This window comes from Carassius auratus, chromosome 18, assembly GCF_003368295.1.
Source record: "Carassius auratus strain Wakin chromosome 18, ASM336829v1, whole genome shotgun sequence".
NCBI classification, from domain to species: domain Eukaryota; kingdom Metazoa; phylum Chordata; class Actinopteri; order Cypriniformes; family Cyprinidae; genus Carassius; species Carassius auratus.
Window position 1 is genome coordinate 5,282,339 of NC_039260.1, and position 17,683 is coordinate 5,300,021.

At 37.0% G+C, this 17,683-nt stretch overlaps 1 protein-coding gene across 5 annotated transcripts in view; it reads right to left on the reverse strand.

Moving 5' to 3' along the window:
* LOC113118214 (tetraspanin-9-like) overlaps window positions 1–17,683 on the reverse strand; it is a 171,999-nt gene that overhangs the window by 15,031 nt on the left and 139,285 nt on the right. For all 5 annotated transcript variants that reach the window (XM_026287220.1, XM_026287219.1, XM_026287222.1 and 2 more), the window contains 2 exons: window positions 3,346–3,537; window positions 1,420–1,494 (listed from right to left, as the gene is read on the reverse strand). In XM_026287220.1, coding sequence (XP_026143005.1) covers window positions 1,420–1,494; window positions 3,346–3,537 — 267 coding nt within the window. The remainder of the gene's footprint in view (window positions 1–1,419; window positions 1,495–3,345; window positions 3,538–17,683) is intronic.

A 17,683-nucleotide genomic window follows, 5' to 3' on the forward strand; every position in this document is an offset into this window, starting at 1 on the left:
AGACTTGTGCAGTTGATACAAATCTCTAGATCTCATCTTCCCTCGCTTCCCTCTGAAGTATCTCCCTCATCACGTTGTGTTAAAGGTCACATAGGTATCTTATATCTGTAGTACGAACAACATCAATACATGGCAGGAGGTCTCAGAGTGGTCTTTAAAGACTAATACATGATAGGTACACTGCTTGCAGCCCAGCTTTCATTATATGAAGATAAAACCTTGAGTCTGCACACAATATAGCACACAATTGGAAAAAAGTTTGTGTCTGGAAAAAACAAACTTATACAGACAAGAGCAAGCTAGTCTTGCCACCAAAACACAGCTTCACGCTTGAGTGTGAGTTACACGCTCTGATAAGACAGCTAGGCAGTTCTCGTACCTTGGAGATCCTAATCTCTAAATGGATTGTGGGTAAGTGAATTACTTAAGCTTCCAAAGAGAGCTTGGCAAACGGAGTGAATAATGAACCACCCAGAAATCCTTGAAGGGATTTAACACCTCCTAGCATCCTGCCGTACATATGGGAAGCGCCCTTGAAAAGGAGACGGTGCAGTGTACACTCTGAAGCATCTGTTTGTTGACATTCATGACTTCATCAAAGAGGAACCAGGACCTCTGCCTGCTCAGGGTTGGTAGTAATCCACCAGGATCTGCATGGTGTCAAAAGGTCAGACTGCCCAGTTTTAGACATTCCAGTTGGCACAGTATCACTTCCAGTTATGTGTGTGTGCACTGCCCTGAAGGTCATGAGAAAGAGCCTGAACACTGAGGCAGGTGGAAGGATTGACAGAGAGAGAGCTCAGCGCCAATTACTTGGTGACAACTGGCTGGGATTGGGCCTTGTTGTGCGTGGTGACCTCTGACCTTTGAGTGCTCGCCTGGTGATGAAAACTTTTAACCTGTGCTGCTCAAGACGAGAGGTGGCTGTTCTGTAAAGAACTCGATGACCTGATTAAACTTGGGAAATGGGATGAGAATTTGACAGTTTCCATCGAAATAGTTTTTGCTGCAAATTTTATGGGGATATTACAAAAAAATGGTTGAGAGAAACAACTAAATGTGCATAAAAAATTTATATGTTTGCTCAAGGTGGATCTTTTTTGTTATGTAAGAATACATGTGAATAAACTACAATGAAAATGCATTACAGAATCAATAATTTATGTTTAAATACACAGCTATGAGGATTCTTGACTAATGAGATTTCATGTGGGCGTGGCTATGCAGCACTATCCAAAACTCAATTGCTTACAGATTTGAATCGTTTGTTGATTTAAGTCATGCCTGGTTAGGATAAGGTGCAATTTCATGGGATTTTCCCATCCACCAGGCAAAATCAAAGCTGAAGAATCTACCACTAATTTGTATGGAAATACAGTTAAATCATTTGCATAGTATAAACCTGGTGAAAAGGCTTACCTTATCAGAGTAGACGAAGAAAAGAATGAGCAAAATCAGCTCAGCCAGCAGAATAATCAGCAAGACAATGAAGAACTGCAAGAAAAATATACACAAAAAAAGGAAGTGAGTGATACGCTTGAGAGTGAGAAAGACACAGGGAAAGACCTGTTTGAATGAATCATCTCAGCTTTCTACACTCACCCTCTCCTTCTCATTCTATTTCACTTCTTCAGCTAAATATTTACACAGCCTTCCACACAGCATGCGCCTTTCAGCCAGTAAACATTATTTCACTGAGTGCTCAGTACATTTTCCAGTCATCTCCTGACGACCGGTTCTGTCAAAGTCAGATTCGAGCCATCTGAAAGCCTTTAAGACACTTGTTTATTGAACCCTCGACATTGACAGGTCCACAAAATAAGTTCCCTTCCGCCATTAGAGGAGGGCGAGTACGATTGTGTTGACTATGTGCGGCCTCGCCAACCGCTGAAGGACAACGTGTGTACATATCTGGTCTGCCTTGACTCTACTCGCTGGTCTGGACCATATGGGGTACGTAAATAGAGCAAAGTTGAAGAAATGGATGTGAAGACTGCAAAAGCTTTGAAGGTTCTTCCTTCCTAGACCTCTGGGGGAAGAGAGCGCTAAAACACATCCAGAAACATAGGGCTGGCTGCTTAGATCTCAAACCCAGTGACGCGAAAACCCTTCTCTGATGTCTCACTCTCCCTCAGAGCCACAGACACGTCTTATATACAGCATAGATAGCGAAATCTAAAGGTCAGGCCATTCGAATTTACACCACTCCTATCTAATGGGCATTTAGGGAACCATAGGAACTGGAGATTGACATTAAAAATTAATATGGAGGGATGGTGGTGATGATGATTCTGGGTTTGATTGGATTTGTGAATTCTCCAAACATCTCTTCCTTCACTTTAATTTAATCTAACATGTCTTTTTTTTTTTTAATAAAGTAAACAAACTAAAATATGCTTTTTTGGAATCACATATTTGCAATATTTAATACTCATTTACCAGAGCAAAACAATGTGATGTCAGATGCATTATTCACTTCTGTAAATAACAGAAAAGCATGCAAGTGACAACCTTTTTCAATCAGACTGTGTTTAACACCATTAGCCGAATGAATGAGAAAGTGAAAATGAATGAAAAATCAGAGAGAGACTGGCAGACAAAGGGAGGAAATACAGAGGCATGAACTCTAGTTCCAAACCGAAACCCCTTGAGTGCAATGAAGAGGCATATTTTGCAATGCAGATAATTAGCAAACCTCTCTGGTAACAGTTTACTTTAAGCCTGAATGTTTAATGCATTATAAAAAGTTATTCATAAGGCCACTTTGCATCCTGACAGCGCTTGTTTTTGGATAATGACTGATCAGCTGTACATTATTCCACTTTTTACACAGCTACTCACTGAATAAATAAATGAAATGACATGAAAAGTTAATTTGGTTGAAATAATTTTTTTATGTGAGAAGAAAGAGACTGGAGACCAACACAGAGCCATGAAACTAGCACATTGACTGGGAAAACAGTCAATTATACATTTAGTAAAAAAAAAGCAGGTCCATAATGTATAAAGTGCTGCGACTGACCAATCAGAATCAAGTATTCCATAGAGTTGTGTAAATAGTACCTTATATTTTTCATATTTAATTTATAATCTTATATCTTTTTATAAATACGTGAAAAGTAATAAAGACTTCTCCTTTAAATAGTATAATGAAATTTAGTGATATTTAATGTGCTTCAATCCATTTTTAATGCATTACACAATTTATATAATATATATATATATAATAAGACATGAAAATTACTCAGAAAAAAACATAAAAGACCAGACATCACAAGGTAATAAGGTAAGTGGGAACATTTTCTTCTCACAACAGACAAAGTGTGTGGGTGTGGTATAACTTACGCTCAGAAGCAGGCACTTGTTTTCCTTGATGGCACCCAGGCATCCGAGGAAGCCCGTCACCATGACAATGGCGCCTATGGTGATGACCATGTTGGCAGCGGAGAGAGAGGGGAAGGAGGGGGAGAAGGTGGCGAAACTGCCTTGAGACACAGACAGCCAGATTCCAACTCCCAGCAGCCCACAGCCGCACAACTGCAGAGAGAAGCAACAGATTATGAGATGCTGATGCATTCTGGGACATCGGTTCAGAGCGAAAGCTGTTGTTCAAAAAAACAACATTCATTATGCACCACAAATACTGACTGAAATATAGCTTTCCATCATGAGTAGACATAAGAAAGCATGATGTGCTTCTGCCTCAAACTCACTGTGAGACTGCAGAGGCCCACTGGAAAAAATTGAAGAGAATCAGCAAAATAGTAGGGCCCTATGATCTCCGCGATGTGGAAAACACAGAGGGAATTGTGGAATCCAGTCATAAAAAGAAAATTATGGTATGACACGTAGGTTATTACACTTAAATCTCAAAATGCACTAGTGTCATTGAATATTAAGCCACAAAAATATGCATGTTAACTACACACATACTGAAGCGTACGTAATGCTCATTGATTTGCTCAGATGCTCAGTGTCTGCCGTCAAACTAAATGAGGACATGAACACATGAACAACATCTCCAGAATTACACATTTTAGTGTTTCATTTGAGAAAAAAAACCTATCGTCATTTCATATACACACACAAATGTAAAGTTCTTTGTGGCAACCTGTCAAAATAAAAGCTCGGTTTAACTTTAAGACATTGTGCCAGAAATATATTACTTCAGTTCAGTAGAATGTATGTAATGCTACTACTACTACTGCTATAATTATTCAAACTTTATTTTTTAAGGAATCACACAATATTTCTTCCATGTTTTAATTTTAATAGTTAATCCCCTTTGTTTACCAAAAAAGTTAGTTTAATTTTCATTAATTAAAAGAAAAGGCAACTAATGTTTAAAATACACAAAATAGAATTTCTGAGGGGAAATAAAATTTAATTTATTACATTTTAATAAATGAAATTGTTTTTACACATTCAAATAATTATACATGCTAAAACAGAAAAAAATAAGAGAAGGTTAGAATTTTTGACCCTAAACGTTGTTTTTTTAAGACTTATAAACTGATATGAAATGAGATGATGAATTTCATGATTTTAATTTAATTAGACATGCTTTTTGATTAATAACATTTCATTTAAACATAAAATGGAGTCCAGAAAAATGAAAATGGTGAAAGACAGAAAAATTCAAAGAAATTTAGAAAAAATAAAAATTTCATAGGGCCCTATAGTAAAGAATATTTTGATAGGGCAACAATTGGTCATACCAACAGGTTCCTCTGTAGGGCACAAACAACCTGCCATCTTGGCCTCTTGAGGGCCACACTATGATTCTGATAAAACACAGACATTTGTGTGCAGACACAGTCCAGCTGTGTGACTGTGGTGATGAATCTGTAATGAGCTTATGATTGACAACATTTAGAGGAGAGGCTGTTTGCCCATCAATCTGCAATAAGGGCACAAAGTGATGCCTGCAGAGAAGACGAGGAAGAAGCGGGTGACATTTCCTTCACTGTTATTGGAATATCCAAAGCAATCTCCTCATGAATACGGAATCACACCCGGCACTGATAAACTGGTGGGTGCCACATGGCAAATCAAAAAGCATCACGAGTGAATGCTGTTGGCGCTGAAGTGCAAGCATGTTCAACAACCGACCAATGGCGCAGCAGTGATAAAAGAAATTTCGACAGTCGCATCCTCGAGTTTTCTGATGTTGTAAATTATTAATCGCTTTTACATGCGCTCTCATTCACTTACAAGCATAAACGAGGTGGTTAACTGAACCGCCTGACAATGCCTTCGAGATTGAAGCAGCAAACTTGAGGACAGGAACTCAGTGAAACAAATTCCTTCAATCATGGTGGTTGAAATTATCAGCACGCTCTTCTGCCGAGTACCTTTCCCACCATGGGAGAGATGAAGAATGCTGTGAGAGACACGGAGGCTGTGTGTATCTCACACTTGGCAGGTTAAAAGTGGACGCTGGAGTTCTGTTTAGTGAGGGAGCACTTTAGCCTGAAGGTGCGGGCCGTTTTTAATGCCCTGGGAGTAGAGAAATGGCTCTGCGCTAATGTAACATGGAGAACCCGATGCATCAACATCCACATTATGAAGCAGCGAGTTGTCAAATAACCTGAGAAGCAGCAGTCTCTATGAACCTTAGTCAGAGTAGATTTTCTTGTTTAATTTGACGTTAATGAAAACAAGGATGTCAGAGATATCTGTACCCGTAATGATTTGTTACGATTCAATTTAATAAGCTGCGATGCATCATTATGCAATAATTGGCCTCCTTAGTTACTGTTGCTATCCCTGACAAACAATGCTTCTCTCACACTTCATGTTCTCACGAAGCGAAAAATACAACGCAGAGCAGAGGAAACTGACAAAGTGCTGACAGACAGAGCAGGTTACTTCTGAGGTGAAACAAGGTCTCAGGACTCTCAGCTTTCAAAATTGTGTCATTAAAAAAAAAAAGAAAAAAAATCTAACAAATAAAAAATCGTGGCTCTTTATTATGTCATGACAGATCACTATTGCATCAGTTCAAACATGTAAATCGGTCATCTTTTCATATTTAAATGAATATGAATAAACATCATAAAGTATTTTATTTAAACCGTGGAAGATCGCCTGTCAATCAAGTTCTTTGTGAACGATAAACTGGGCCACGATTAAAACTGCAGCAAAACAAGAGAGCAACCCTGCATTGTCTGTTGCGGTTTACATGTACATTTATTCATTTAGCAGATGCTTTTGTCCAAAGTGATTTACAAATGAGAACAATAGAAGCAATCAAAACTAACAAAAGAGCAATGATATGCAAGTGCTATAACAAGTCTCAGTTAGCTTAACACATTGCAGTACACAATGTTTTTTTTTGTATTATATATTAAATAAAAAGAAAACAAAGAATAGTCAAAGAATAAAGCAAGCTAGTGTAAGATGCCTTTTTTGCTTTTGTTAATTGTGATAAATGCAATATATAAATATCTTTGTTCTGCTAAAAAATAAATAAAACTACAAATGTGACTCGTTTATGTAGTACCTTTTAAAGCCCAGTGTCATTTTTAGGATCATTATCAAATCATTCTAATATGATGATTCATTATCAAAGTTGGAAACAGTTCTGCTGCTTAATATTTTTTCAGAACATGTGATACTTTTTTAGGATACTTTTTTGATGAATAAAAAAAAAAAAAAAAAGTAAAAAAAAAAGCTATGTTTTTAAAATATAAATATTTTGTAATAACAGTATACACTACTGGTCAGTATTTTGGGGTCAGTAATTTTTTCTATCTTTTTTAAAATAAAATCAATACTTTTATTCAGCAAGGATGTGTTAAATTGATAAAAAGTGATAGTAAAGAAAATGTATTATAAGAATATATATTATAATTTTATTTATTTTGAATAAATGCAGTTATTTTTAACCTTTCATTCATCAAATATATTAGACAGCAGAACTGTTTCCAACACTCATAATAAATCAGAATATTAGAATGATTTCTAAATGATCATGTGATCGACTGATGTTACATGTGACACTGAAGGCTGGAGTAATGATGCTGAAAATTCAGCTTTGCATCACAGGAATAAATTATTGTTTCTTAAGTATATTCAAATAGAAAACTATTATTTTAAGTTGTAATAATATTTCACGATATTACTGTTTTTTTTCTGTATTTTTGATCAAATAAATGCAGGCTTGATGAGCAGAAGAAACTTTTCAAAAACATTAAAAATAGTTATTTTTCCAAACTTTTGGTCTGTACTGTATACATATATATACAATATTATATTTCTATTTTTAATGTTCAAATAAATAAATAAATATACATACATGCACATATTTATTTATTTATTTATTTGAACATTAAAAATAGAAATATAATAAAGAGAACACTTCCAAATGGATACAACACTGTCCTACATTTTTCCCCACATTGAATATTCTGTTTTACTTGTTATATTATGTTCCAACAATATACCACAAAGCTCATTTGCATTTGAAATATGAACAAATTTATCACTGGAAGTTTGCTGGTGCACTATATTTCTTTATGGGAATGCACAATTGAGGGTTAAGCTAACAGACTAATCTACATTTAACAACACTGTTTCTCAAATCACTAAGCCATTTCGTGTCCATCCATCATGTAGCATTTATATGTGTAACAGTGACTGAAGGTCATTAGCATTAGCATGGATGCACTGCCTCAGCACCGCTTAAAACATCATCGAACACTTATAAAGTCAGAGCACGCCTGGAAACATCGACCATACTTCTAACCGGCCCCGCTGACCATCCTTCAGGCTGTGTGCAATTTCAACTCATTTACCTTATTTGTAAAACCTCTCCTGTGGCTCAAATGGCAACCTGTGCAGTCACATCAAAAACTCCAGGAAGAACCAGAGGTGAGAGGCATATTGAGAACACATTAGCAGGAGAAAAAAAAAGACAAGGGTCGGGGTGCAACATTCAGGGAAAAAAGTGTCCTCGGAGCTACAGCAAAGTCCTGAAAGCCCAGGAAAAGGACATGAGTGGGGTGAGGCGAGTGCTTCATAATGGTGCATTAGCAGTGTGTGCCTCAGCGGGGGACATAAATGGAGGCTTTGTTCTTATCTGATGAGTCTAAGATGAAAAAAAATGGATGAGAAAGAGAGAGACAGGGAAATTCTGCCCTCTTGCTTAAGTTCTCACTTGTTTTGGACCAACTCACTGGACAGATTTAATAATTTAACACCCAACTGAGCTCAGCACTTCAAGAATCCTTTCTTGACTGTTCTGTTTGTAGTATTTTTAAGCTCTCTTAAAAAAAAAAAAAACTGAAGCAAATCAATGACGTAAGCTCATATTAATATTGTCAAATCTTTATGATGAACTGAAGTGGAATTAAAGTCGCTGCTGATGTGTCTGGGAGCACAGAGAGTTTAAGGAGCAAGAATACAGAGAGAATGTCTACAGCCATACATTTCACCTCAGAACTGTTGGAAGAAATATTTCAAACACAGATTTTTGGGCTACTGTACCAGAGCAGTACTCATGATCACATGACTTTTAGATTCATGATCTATCAAAAATAAAAAGAAGTTCCAAAATATGCTTAACATAGATAGCATGTGGTATATAGTATACGGAAACTGTAATTTCCATAAGAATGAGTGATGCTTGCATGGCTCTGCTGGAGATGGAGCTGTCAGTCACAATTCCAGCTAGAGCTGGAGGCTTAGACGTCTCTTTGGCACTGCTCTTGTGCTGGTATTCCACTGCATCTTTAACACCACTGAATATATGTGGGAGAAGCCTGGCATCTCACTCTCAAAGCGAAATTTTCAACAGATGCGCTTCACTGGATTAGTCTATGAGTGTCTTTCATGGTTGGAGGGGACGTTCATATTTGATGCTCTATAGGGTGAGTGTTTGTTTTGAAAAGCACTGTGCTATATTTAAAGGAAATTTATCATGGGAGGCCTGTCTCAAAACACTGCACCCAGCTTGGTGCATCTTAAGCAGCGTTCCTGAGGAATAAACACTGGACTGGTAAAGACACTGTCTCTCACCTCCGATTCCTCACAGGACAAAGAGGACACCAAGCGTGTCATTTTAAAAAGGTGAGGAAGATGGTCCTGAAAAAAAAAAGTAAGGTTTGATGAACTGCATTAAAATGGACAAAAAAAAGCATATTATATTAATATATTAAATTATATAATTTTGAAAAAAAAAAAAACCTAGAAAAGTTTTAAAATAAAGTATTTTTGTACCCTTTATAAAACACTGACAAACAATAAAGACAAAGGTGGTGAAAAAGACAGGCTTTCTGCTAGCTTTATGGAGGAACATCAAAGAACAGGAAGTTTCGAGTTCTACGAGACAACTCAATTTAAATGGATGAAAGGGGTTTGCAGAAAGACATGTGGTTTTAGTTCAAGGTCGCTGTAATTGAAACTGTGGAACAGGTTCTCCAGGAGTTGAGCAAGAAACTTATCCATCACTCTGACTACTATATCAACTGCATCAGAAACCTGCTCACTCACAAGCAGTCATGCAACTTCAATCTTATTTCAGGCCAATGATGGTCTTTGTGTGTACGGGTCTGCAGAGAGAGTGATTAACCTTTTCATGCTCTGCCTCAGAAGAGTGTCCAGCAAACCAGCCTTAATGAGAGTTTACATCACCCTGACCCACACGTCTTTACAATTTATTAGGACACACAAGCCCTGGAGTATCTTAAAACCGTGTGCATGTGTGCTTTTGAAGGACATTAAAGGAATGTTCCAGGTTTAAAACAAGTTGAGCTTTATCAATAAATGCTGTGACATGCAGGTATGTTATTACATCATTTAATGTTGAATCATAATAATTTGTTTTAAATCAACATTTAAATTTAGCATTTTTCACTTTCCCCCCTTCATTTCAAAACTTTTTTTTGTATTATTTTTAAATCGAATTTAAATGTCTTGGGTGTGAAATTGTTTCACATATAATATATAATATGTGGTAGTCAATAAATTATATATATCTTGATTATCCCCAAGACATTTGGGCAAATATGCGGTGGACTGATAAGACAAAAGCTATACTTTTTGGAAGCTGTGTGTCCCGTTACATCTTGGATAAAACTAACACAGCATTTCATAAAAAGAACATAACAGTCAAATATGGTGGTGGTAGAGTGATAGTATGGGGCTGCTTTGCAGCTTCAGGACCTGGACGACTTGTCATAATCGATGAAACAATGAATTCTGCACTCTATCAGAAAATCCTGAAGGAGAATGTCCGGCCATCAGTTTGTGACCTCAAGCTCAAGCGCACTTGACTTACGCAGAAGGACAATGATCCCAAACACACCAGCAAGTCTGCCTCTGAATTACTCAAGAAAAACAAAATTGAGGTTTTGGAGTGGCCAAGTCAAAGTCTGGATTTAAATCCGACTGGGATGCTGTGGCATGACCTCCAATATGCCAGAATTAAACAATTCTGCAAAGAAGAGTTGGCCAAATTTCCTCCACAGCAATGTGAAAGACTTATCGCCTGACTGCAGTTGTTGCTACAAATGTTGGCACAACCAATTATTAGATTTAGGGGGAAATTACCTTGTCACATAGGGCCAGGCAGGTTTGGGCAATTTTTTTTTTTTTAATAAATTAAATCATTATTTCAAAACTGCATTTCATATTTACTTGGTTATCTTTGTGTAATATAAAATTAGTTTGATGATCTGAATCATTCAAATGTGACAAATATACAAAAAAAAAAAAAAAAAAAAAAAAAAAACACGGAGGGGGCAAAAACCTTCACACCATTAAATCAACAACAAAATTCATTTAAAATGTGTGGATTTATAGTATTTTTCGCTCTTTTCCTAGACTTCTTTTTCCCCCCATCATCTTTTCCCTTCACTGGTTGATCAAATGGTCTGTTGCGTGATATTTCATGTGATATGAGGTCATTTATAATAAATAATTTTTAAATAATTAGCAAAACGTAGTTTGAAATAGGAGAATATCACACCACAGGAGAAGTCAACTTGCATTACTCACAGCAGCTCTTGATAAAGCTTAACTTGAAGTGAACCTGGAATAACTGGTGGTCAGAAGATGGTTAACCACTTAAGATTAGAGAAACCAAGAGAATCTGTAGACTTAAAAGCAAGCAATCTATTGCTCAAAAAAATGATCTAATTTTCTCCAGTGTGCAGCATTTATAACCTTCATACAAGGGTGATAAAAAGAAATAAATAGAGAGAGATTGAGAAAACAAAGAGAGAGCTGCGCCGCCCCGGGGGTTGTGGGTCTCTCTTTAAGAAGCCAGTTTGATGTCATTGATTTTATACTAAAATAAAACAGTCAATTGTAATGAAGACATAAAGGCTGCTATGTGCTCCGCACCAAGAGGGAAAAGATACCCCATTACTGAGCAGCCTCATCCTGCTCAAATGACCGCTGGCCCTTTATTGCTCAAATAGACTGTAGAGATCCACTTGCATCAGGTAATGTAGTTTTAAATCACATTAATGGATGTAAGTAGTGTTTGTACAGAAATAAGTCCTGTAATGCCCCATTGATGATCGAGATATTGAATTAACTTGATGATATCAATTTAAAGTGCCCCTATTATGGATCTTTGAAATTGCCCTGTAACCCTGTAATATAGTTCTAAGTGAGTGAAAACATCCTGCAAAGTTTTAAATCTGAAAGTGCAATGTGTTTAAAGTTATTGCCTATCAAAAGATTGAAATGAGTCATTTTTAAAACGAATCCCAAGCCGTTGCATGTTGCATGACCATTTGTTGGTCTTTCCGCGTTGGTCTGAATGAAAATGCTAATTCATTCTTTGCCTTTGTTGAAGAGTTCACAGAAATGCTATCAATGATTTCCTCAGAGTTTGACTGCTTTGCTATTTCAGGGGATTTTAATATTCACAAGGATAATGCAGAAAACAAAACTACAAAAGAAATGATAACAGTTTTAAACACTTTTGACCTGATTCAGCATGTACATGAACCCACACACAAACGTGGACATACTCTAGATTTAAATCATCAGTAGGGGTCTAAACATTTCATCCATTGTTATTAAAGTCTATCTGATCACTTCTGTATTTTCTTTGATATATTGATCTCTGCTGCCACTGAATCTAGATCAGTGTCTGTCAGAAGGAGATGCATTAATGAGAAGACTAGTGTGCTATTTATGAAGGCTATAGCTTCAACACCAAGCATTTCTGCAGACTCTGCTGATCTTCTCCCTGACTCCTTTATCTCAAAAGTTACTAATGTTATTGATAACATTGCTCCTGGGAAAATCAGCAAGAAATCAGCTTGGAGAAAATCAACAGCAGTTCAGAGCATGAAAAGACAATGCAGAAAAGCTGAGCGGATGTGGTGGAAGATGAAACTTGAAATTCAATATATACGATATAAACAGCTAGACATACTTTATTCTCAAACCTCATAAACAGTAACTTAAACATCACTCACCCTATTTTTGCTTCTGTTGAGAGATTTTTTTTCAGAAGGGTGCAAAACTGTTTAGAAGAAGATCTCTTATTTGTATTTGTTAAGCACTGACAAACACAACAGCAGTTGACTACAGTGCTGTACAAATCAAATAAAAAGCAGTAAAAAGAATAACATCATTCAACTCAAAAGATAATTTCACAAAGTTTACAAATGTTTTCCATAGCTTCGACCCAACTATTGCAAACAGTAAAAGGTAGACAGTGTTTTCTAGCTGGATGTTGTGCTTACGATCAATAATCACGTTTTTGCATTCAACCAAACTGATTTGCAGAAATCAAAACATGTTGCTGTGAAGCGGGAGCGACTATGCGGCAGAGGATTCCTCTTGGTCTTAAAGCCTTCCTTGAATGGCTAAATTCGCATTTCAAACTATGCTTATGAAAAAGAATCATTATTTGTTAATTGTATGTCTAGGTGGTCATACGGTGTATGCCTGCAAATATGGGACGATTCCGTATTATACGGAACGGCTAAAAGAGTAATGACTCAGGGCGCCCCTAGTGTTCTGGGCCCTGAGCTGCAGCCCCTGTTGCCCATTAGGATAACGCAGCCCTTATAGGGGCACTTTAAAAGATCTGGGAGATTCAAACATCTCTTCGACACCATGAGCAGATCAGATGGAGCAGATGATCTGATGCGACCTTCCTCGGAGACCAATCGATCTCTGCCTTTCATTCGTTAAGCCAGTGACATCCATCTTAGAGAATAAATCATGCATGGATACTAGGAAGAGGCCAAGTCTAAATAATCGCTCATCTGAGCAGATAGACAAAACATATTTAGCTTGAGAGGAAGAGATATAAACAACTCTGAGCCATTTATCTTCTATAATAGCGAAGCTTTCTATAAAATGTATAAACAATCACAATCATGCACTTAGAAAATAAAACTGTTCATCATATGAACATACAAATAAAATATCAAATAAATGATAGATAGATAGATAGATAGATAGATAGATAGATAGATAGATAGATAATAAATTATTAGTGCTTACCCAAATTCTAAAAAGTTTGGCTGATTTACAAAAAAAAAAAAAGGCTGTTAATAGTTGATAATAGTTTGTGTCATATTAGAAAGAAAATAAATTATTTTTCTTTGTAGAGTATTACATTAAAATAATATGAACAGATTGTAAATAAAATATAATTATTGCACACAATTAAGTTGACTGATTGCTGAATTAGCTTATTAGTGTATTCTTTCCCCAAAAAAAGGTGTTATATTTTATATTGCAAACATGATGCCAGCAATGCTAAGTTCATGGGTTTTACTAATTAGATTTTAAGTCACTTTGTATAAAATTGTGTGCCAAGTCCATAAATGTAAACACAAATAGTTCTCAAAATAACAGATCATATCTGAATAGGTCAGAATTTGCTGTTATCTAAATTAAGAACTAGTTGAAATCTTTCAAGAAGGTTCCCAGGAGGTTAATCAGAATGGAATCATAACTTCAAACTTTCTATTTTAAAAAAAAATGGACAGGAGCTCTCCAAATCTGCCTGAACCTACATATAACAAAGCCAAGAATGATGGGTCCAAATTGCTGCTCATCAGAGGGTTGAACTGTGACTGTTCTTCACTTTCCAGCACAGACATCTCGATCTGTCTACTTGGCTCCTCACAAGAGTGGTTATAGTAAACGAATAAAAAAAAAAATCAGCTGTAAACAGTTATGACAAATTCACATTGTCTTTGCTTTCGACTAAACCCCCCCACATTGCTTCCACAAAGCACAGTTTTTCCCCCCACAGTGAAGAGGAGATTCGGGTCTGCCGTAGATGTGTCTCAATAAGAAGCCCGATAGTGAATAATGCAGCAGAACTGTGGGAAAAAAGGTACTGTTGAAGAAAATCAGTAGCAAGCCTTAAAAGCCGACAGATGCACTGTAGAGAGATTAAACATCAATACTTACACTTTAAAGTTTCATATGGGATCAATTGGGAAGATGGAACGCAGTGAAATTGCATGTCACGAAGACAGAAAAATGCTTTGTGCTGATTTTAACAGTTTGAGAGCTTCTGTGTATATATTCATTGAGGGGGAAAAAAAACATTGCCTATTGTCAACATATAAAAAGACACAGGCAATACATCTAACCTGGGCAATGCCACATTTTTTTCTGACAACAACATACTAAATGAGAAATAACAAAAATTGCAAGTTTCATTGAAGCAGAAGTTGTGTGCTGGGTGCTTTCAGCTTTTATCTTGAATCTCGCATCTGGCATTAAATGGGCTCAACGACTCAAAATCAATTCAACATTTCTGCCAATCGGCAGCCGGCTCTCTCAGCTGCCACCTGCCACCACAGTGGAGCATGAGAAGGAACAGGAATTGGAGCAGGAAAGGGAAAACTATTAGATACCTTTGGCTAATTTGTGTAGATGTCTGGCAGCTCAACAGAATATTTATGAGGACTATAGGCTCTTTAATTATGCACTGAAATTAGGATAGAGAAGATGAATCTAGAAGATGAGCGCTAGAATATGTGATAAAGGAAGAAATACACACCCACTGACATGACAATGAAAATGTGACATTTTAAAAATAATTTACAATACTTCTTTAACTGTATTTTTTACTAATAAATTCAGCATTGTTGTGCTTAAGAGACTTTTGAAGGTTAGTGTACATCACATGATTAAATGATGATTAAAAAAATTTATACATAAATGAACCAATAAACAATAAATAATCTTTATTATGCCCTCATTGTCTTGTAAAATAAATATTGGGACCACAGGTGTCTGTATGTGTGCTAGACTTTAAAAAGCTTTGAACACATCATCAAAATGACTCTATAGGGCTATAAACCCAAAGTCCAAATGGTGCCAGAGTTATAGTGCATTCAGTTCCCCAAGACAAACAGATGTTGCTGCTCTGGGCAAATAAACAGCAAACACTAGTTTGTTCAGCCTTGAAAAAGCAGCACTCTTATCTCAGGAAGAGTCACAGGCCTGGGCAACTAGAGGGGATGCTGGAACAGAGCCAGGACTGAGGAGCATCGGATACGGGTCTAAAGAGCCCAAGAACATGTGCAGTATTGGACTCAGAGGACCGAAGATGACGGAGGACAAGTCCAGCACAGTTGCAGAGCTGACAATAACAACATTAACTTTACAAGACCTCAAATCTCTAGCTGTGGCTGAAAGAACATTTTTCATCCAAAACTTTGTCATCACCCTCATGCTGATCCAAACCAGTATGATGTTTTATCTTCAACAATAGGACTACACATGTTGGTCATTAATACTTAGTGTTAACTATTTCACAATAATTCAAACCTAAAAAAAAAAAATCTATCTTTCACTGTCAACAACAACCAAAATCCTAAATCTTTAGATAAATAAAGGGTTTTATCATGGCAGAGGCTGTTATGTTTGAGGAACAGCTCTTGTTGTTTTTTTTTTTTTCATTATTTAACAATGTGCACATCCGTCTCCTAATCTGAGACCTGCTGCCAACCTCACTCTTAAGAACGGTGTGTTATCTGGCTGTGTGCAAACATAGACCTGAGCTTCACAGAAACTTAAGATGTGGAATGGGATTTGGAGAAGCTTGGATGTCAATGCATATTTTCTATTCTTTTTCTAGCATTTCGCTCGTCTCACTGACAGTCACGAACAGGAAACGTTCTTTTTCCATTGATTCATTTGAAGGACGTTGAGCTCTTGGCGAACACATCTTCCATCTATCCACAAAAGCCGCCATTTTTAATTCAGAAACATCGTCTGAACTATCAGGTCACAGAGAAAATAAAACTATATTGGAAAAAGTTGATTCGCAGACAGACTGGCACCTGTCAACTCTGTCTGAAGCCAACGTGCTGATGAAATTTCATCAGAAGGTGGTACAGAGGTGAGCTGGACTCGCTCACCTTGGCTTTATAGCGCAACGAAGCCGGGGTGATGAAATATTCCACTCACGTATTCATTTGAAGTACTTCAATTTCCCACCCAAGTTCCATCTTGACACTCATCTGGAGAGTACTCTACACTCATGTAACTCCAGTTTTGAAATGCAAACATACTTCAAGCCTAAGTGGCCGAAATCCAAACCAGAATCATTGCGAAAATAGCTATTCTATTAATCTTCTCAGCAGCACGATGTACATGCAGGATTTCCCTGTGTTAGAAGTGCAATAACGATCCACGAATGATTCAAAGCTGGGATGAATGTGTTTGGTATGTCTTGCCTGCTTTACGTGTACACCAACAGGATGTAATTAAATTTACGGGCTTTTATCATGCAACACAGTAGACCCTGCAGCTACAACAACTGAGCAATGCACATCATAGCATTACACAGCCCCTCAGTACTAGAGCTGCTAAATATGCACATCCTCTTAAGTGCTAAAGGATGATCTCTCTTTCCCTTGTACAGAGAGGAAATCCGCTATCAAAGACATACAGCATAATCAATAGTCACTTTGCATGACGGTGGAAAGTAGACAACATCCTTCCATTCTGGAGAGCCTGGGACTCTTAGTGAGGTCAATTAAATCTTTAAATGGAGAATGTATTTTGCCTTTGCTAGTTACAACATCACAGGGAGAAAGTGAGAGAGATTATGTTAAAAAATAAGTGACATGCTCACTTGTTCAGACGAATTCTTGCCAATGTCAACGTGACAATCTTCAGCTTCACCGCTGACTGCTCTTCAGTTTTTCAACATTACACAGCATGTTTTTCAGACTAATTGTCTCTCTCCTGCATTGCACACGCCACCAAGCAAACGTTGTCCTGGCAGACACTATGTCATGCATGCAGAATACAAAAAACATCTTTCTCTCTCATGCTCAGTCTATTTTTTCTCGTTTTTTGGTGTGTTAAACAGGAAACAGGGATTTCAGTCTGTCAACGGAATGGTAAATGCATCATCCTTTTTTTCTTAACTTAAGTACTTGTTTTCTGAATTTTGAATGTATTTCTTAAGACGTACAGTACTACAGACCAATGTTTGGTGTGATTATTTTTAATTAATACTTTTATTTAGCAAGGACACATTAAATTGATCAAAAGTAAAAGCTACTAGCTGATGTACTGTAATAAAAACCCACATTACTAAACGCGACGAGAATTGCCTATTGCTCTGAAACACGTAAGCATGCGTGATGGTGGTGCCAACACAAACATACAAAGTCAACCATCATTTCTTACCCTATGTGAACACAAAACTAGCTTTAGTTTACAGGTA